General features: G+C 31.0%; 1 protein-coding gene across 1 annotated transcript in view; it reads left to right on the forward strand.

The window, feature by feature from the left end:
- Positions 1 to 4,147: 4,147 nt before the first annotated feature.
- Positions 4,148 to 4,658, forward strand: part of LOC106125307 (MATH and LRR domain-containing protein PFE0570w) — a 9,522-nt gene continuing 9,011 nt past the window's right edge. Inside the window, exon 1 of the mRNA XM_013322454.1 lies at positions 4,148 to 4,305. Within this exon, the coding sequence (XP_013177908.1) occupies positions 4,281 to 4,305 (25 nt within the window). The 5' untranslated portion in view covers positions 4,148 to 4,280. The remainder of the gene's footprint in view (positions 4,306 to 4,658) is intronic.

Genomic DNA, 4,658 nt, shown 5'->3' on the forward strand with positions numbered 1-4,658 from the left:
TATCTAGTATTTTAAAATATCAAAATAAAATCCTCACTACAAAGCGAATAATTAATGTTACACTGCATTGAATCTAAAAAAGTACATTGAAATTTCCAATTGAATTTGAAAATTAAAAAAGGATTTCAAATTTCCGCAATGCATTTAAAAATTTATCTGTAAATCTGAAATATGGATGCGATTGCAAAGTGAATGGAATTAAAACAAAAGGTATTGCGAAGAGGAAGAGTTTCGTTTCCCTTCTCACACGTTATAGTTGAGACGAACAATGGCTCGATAACAATGCCTTTATAATTTGGACAAAGTGACGTCACTTGAACAATAGCCTCCCTTCACTCATTATTATGAAAATACTCAGCAAGGGATCATATTATATTTTTCTTCGTTAACAAATATAAGTTTGATAGATATGAATAAAACCACTTAAAAATGCTGGTATTTGTTAAATATATTTATTGTTTTGGCTCAACGGCAATTTTTTTTAATTTCGTCCATCATTATTGAATGTAGTTAGAAAAAAGTATTATAATTATTACAATTATGGCATTAGGATGTAGAGTAGTAATAAAATTATTTATAAAATAAAGAAGAAAAATAAAAAAAGAACAAATTAATAATGATGGTCAAGAACTCTTAAAAACATTGCTCATTTTTCTCATTTCCTTATACGACCCTTACTCGAATTCCTAAAAATTATGGACACTAAAATTTTTGTGCCTTTATGTTTTGGGGAGATTGCGCCGGAACAGTTTACGAGAACGCCAACGTTAGTAATAACGCCAAGCCTCACATCGCTTGTATTTGATAATCCTGCTTGGGGATGAATAACGTAATTAATTGGTGTTTAATATTAAAAAATTTCGTACTTAAATTAATTTATTGTCTTCATTAATAATAGTTGGAGGTTTAACTTGAAGGCAGCCCGACTTAAAAGTTTACTTTAAGGCTCAATTTAAAAAAAAGAATGCAAACGGTTTTTTGAAGTGTCGAGAAAACATTGTCTCTAATAATCGATAGTTAGATTGTAGTCCAATTCACGCAATTCACTAGTCGTAATGTTAGAGAAGTAGACATCAAATTGGCAGAATTTATATCAGGAAAAAGTTTCATAACCTCTCGCCTCTTTGAGCAACTGTTCCAAGAGAGCTCTGAACAACTTATATCTGGAAAGTTTCACATACAAGCAGTTAACCTGAACTTATTCGAGTTTTTGAAATGTTTAACGTAAGTTGTTTTAATATGAAAGAAAGCGTGTTACAAGCTTCACGTGAATTTTGTTTGAAATTTTAATTTATATAACCTAAAAAATCGGTCTATTGATACAAATAACTTATTTATTGCTACTTTTATATCAAAACTCGTCTTAATTTTTGAGTGTTTATTCCTAATAATATGTCCATCGTCCATATAATATGTCATCATGGATATAAAAATCTATGTCAAACTAAATTACGTCTATATGTAGACATTAATCAAAAATTGCTTTAGCCTGCAACTTCATGTGAGCAGAATTTAAAAAATGTGAAAAGCATATCATGTGTTATTGTAGACTATGTTATGTATCTGTGCCAAATTTAAGTAAGATGTGTTGAACCGTTGCAGAGTTATCGAGTAAATAGGTAAATCAAAAGTATCCCACGGGAACCGCAGCAGCAATAATTTATACAGAAAGACTTACTTCCAAAGCGAATCTTTCACCCAACGATGATTGAGTTTTCAAAGAACTGTGTCATTATATTTCTAAACATTGCAGTTAATCTAATATTTATACAAATGCGAATCTAATTTACAAATTCTTTAAAAATAAATCTAATAAACAAAAGTCTTTTTCAGAAAAATAAATTAGCTATTTAGTGCCTTAAGACCAATTCCAATCTTTAGTAATTTATTTAAATAGTACTTAAATAATGGCTAGCAACTAGAATCTATTTATGGAAATACAGAGATTTATCCCCTTTTAACTAGATTGCTGCTAAATTTTTAATGAAAGTATAGCATTAAAATGTTCAGTGAATCAAGTTAAACTAAGTAAAGCCAAGATAAGCTAGATTTAAACCACAGATCTCTAGAATCGTATTGTTTGACACCTAGATATTAATTAAATATTAGGAGCTTTAATAGTATAAAATAGAGAATCTTTGTTATAAACCTTTTTATGAATAAAAACTTTGTTAACTGAACTTTTTTTTCCTTCTTCCGAACCTATGAACCAATGTGTAACTGTATTTCATGTTATCACTTAAGTCACTGCCTACATACCATAGACAAATTAAAACTAAACACGCTACACGCAAATGACACTAATGACGAACTACTCAAAAAATTGGCGGTACGCAGTTTGAAATTCTTTATTAATTTAGATCATGTATACTAATCTAGTTGGCAATGCTGTGTAGTCAATCATGTACCACTTGGCGATACGGGATTATTGTCCCGAAGTGGTTTGGCTTATTTCCAAATAACCATTATTCGGGCCAAATAAAGTTCAACAAAATGTTAGATTTATTGAGAAAAAAAAATCAACATTGTTGGTTGTAGGGCAGCACTAGAACAGAACTTTACTATAGATTAATTTGGTCGTATAAAACTTAAAAGTCTAAGCAAAAATGATGTATCTTAAAAGACACGAATACATAACTTTAACCATTCAATGTTAATTAACTACTTGGGAATAGAAATATTTTAACTACCACAAACCTAATGGGATATTTAGGCTTGCCTAGCTCAAGCAATTTGAGAGAATATTAGACGAGTGAATATTCATTGCTTAAAAGTTTAGGTACATTTCTTTGTCAGAAACGTTTCAATCCAAGTACAAAAATGTAAAAGTGAAATGTACATATTCAGGATTTACATAACAGTGGAAACACGTTGTCAATATGATATATATGACTGCTAACATTTTTTATGCCTTTTGAAGTCATTTAGGTGATTAGTTGACCATGGAAAATTAATGGAAAATGTATAACGACATGTGTTCTTCTATGGCAGGGGTTGCGAACCTTTACGTACCAACGTGTCATTTCTCTAAAGAAATAATATTTATTGATGAATAGATATGCCATCAAATTATTGGAATTTGTTATTGTGAAAATTTCGTAGCGTAAGAATCTCTCCTGGTTAATCCTTATATAATATCTACGTAAATTTTTGTGTCGCGTGCCAACAAAGACATCCGTGCTACTGGTTCACTAACTGTTCTATAGCATGGAAGAAGCAAGTACCTATAGATTCTATGTGTACCTACTACAACGAATGCACGTCAATATGTATATATTGTACGTCAATGTTGGTTGTATACTAATACATGTAAAATATACTTAAGTGAGTTTAATGTCGCATGAAATGAAATTATAAGCGTAGCTAATAAACTTCTTTGCGTTAAAGTGTTCTAATAAGAGCTAAATGTGCCGTAATGTACAATGCCTTATAGCATTAAGACGCAGTAAAAGGCTGCTAAGGGCATTAATTAAGGAAGCTCCCCAGACTAACTGTCGTCACTTTGAAACATGTACATAACTGAAGGTTAATTAACTTTACTTAAGCTACGTTTAAAACAAAACGAGTGAAGGTGTGTATTTTTGATGTTTCGTGCCTGCAAGGTTGTGATTATGACCCTAATGTTCTAATTCTGTGGACACTTGTTTATCCTCGACTTCTGTTGTGCCAAGAGTACGTACTGGGTCGCAGCTACTAGTCAATTTTTCAATTAGAATACCAAGATAGAATAAACATAAAATAGTGAAATACATGGGCGTCAAAAATGAGAGTAAATGCAAAATAGTTATAAAAAGTACTTTCGAACAAGACCATATTAATGGTAGCTACCCCAAACCTAGCTTAGACCAAAGAGTTTAATAAGTATAGTCTAGCTAGCATAGGCTTGCCGCTGGCGATCCTATAAACAGATAAATAATATTATGCTTTATACAGTGTTTCAGCAGAGGAAGCTTACGGTATATCTACTTGGTTAGTAAGATTGTTCTAAAAATATATAATTAATGATATCACTTTAGTGTGGTTATGAAGAGGGAAGGCTTAAAGAAAAAAATATACTTGCCTATGATCTTTTCGATACAAAAAGTTGTAACGGATTTTAGTGTTGCCATAGCTCGAATTTTCTCACTGATACGCGGTACGCTTCGGATTCAAATTGACAATTCGCGGCGTCTCAACAGCTGTTCGACCATTATATCAACCTCAAAGCGACGTTTATTAATTTATTACACGTGTTTTCATTTTATAGATACTAGAAGATCAATATTAAAATATAGAATATCATGGAAGAAGAAGCTGGAGTTAGAGGTACGAATATAGATATATTTAAATAACTTACTTTTGAAGAACGCGTGTTGTGTGATCATGCCGTTGAACATGCTTGAAAAAATTGCTAATGTTTTCCCTTAACTTAAAGCAGTTTACAAAAATAATAACTATTCATTATTATTTTACACTTATTGCATACCAGCAATAGAAAAAACTGTGTAAATCAAGATTTCTTTGTCTAAGAACGAGACGCGTATTCCTAAGAGTTTTCTAGATTATTGTGCAACTGCGTAATATTTTAACATTTAAGTCACATTTTTAATATATCGGAAAAACAATTATAAACGTTACAATAATTTGAAATACATAGAATATTCTTTGTTGGTGATAAA

This window comes from Papilio xuthus, unplaced genomic scaffold (assembly GCF_000836235.2).
Source record: "Papilio xuthus unplaced genomic scaffold, Pxut_1.1 DF825928.1, whole genome shotgun sequence".
NCBI classification, from domain to species: Eukaryota; Metazoa; Arthropoda; class Insecta; order Lepidoptera; family Papilionidae; genus Papilio; species Papilio xuthus.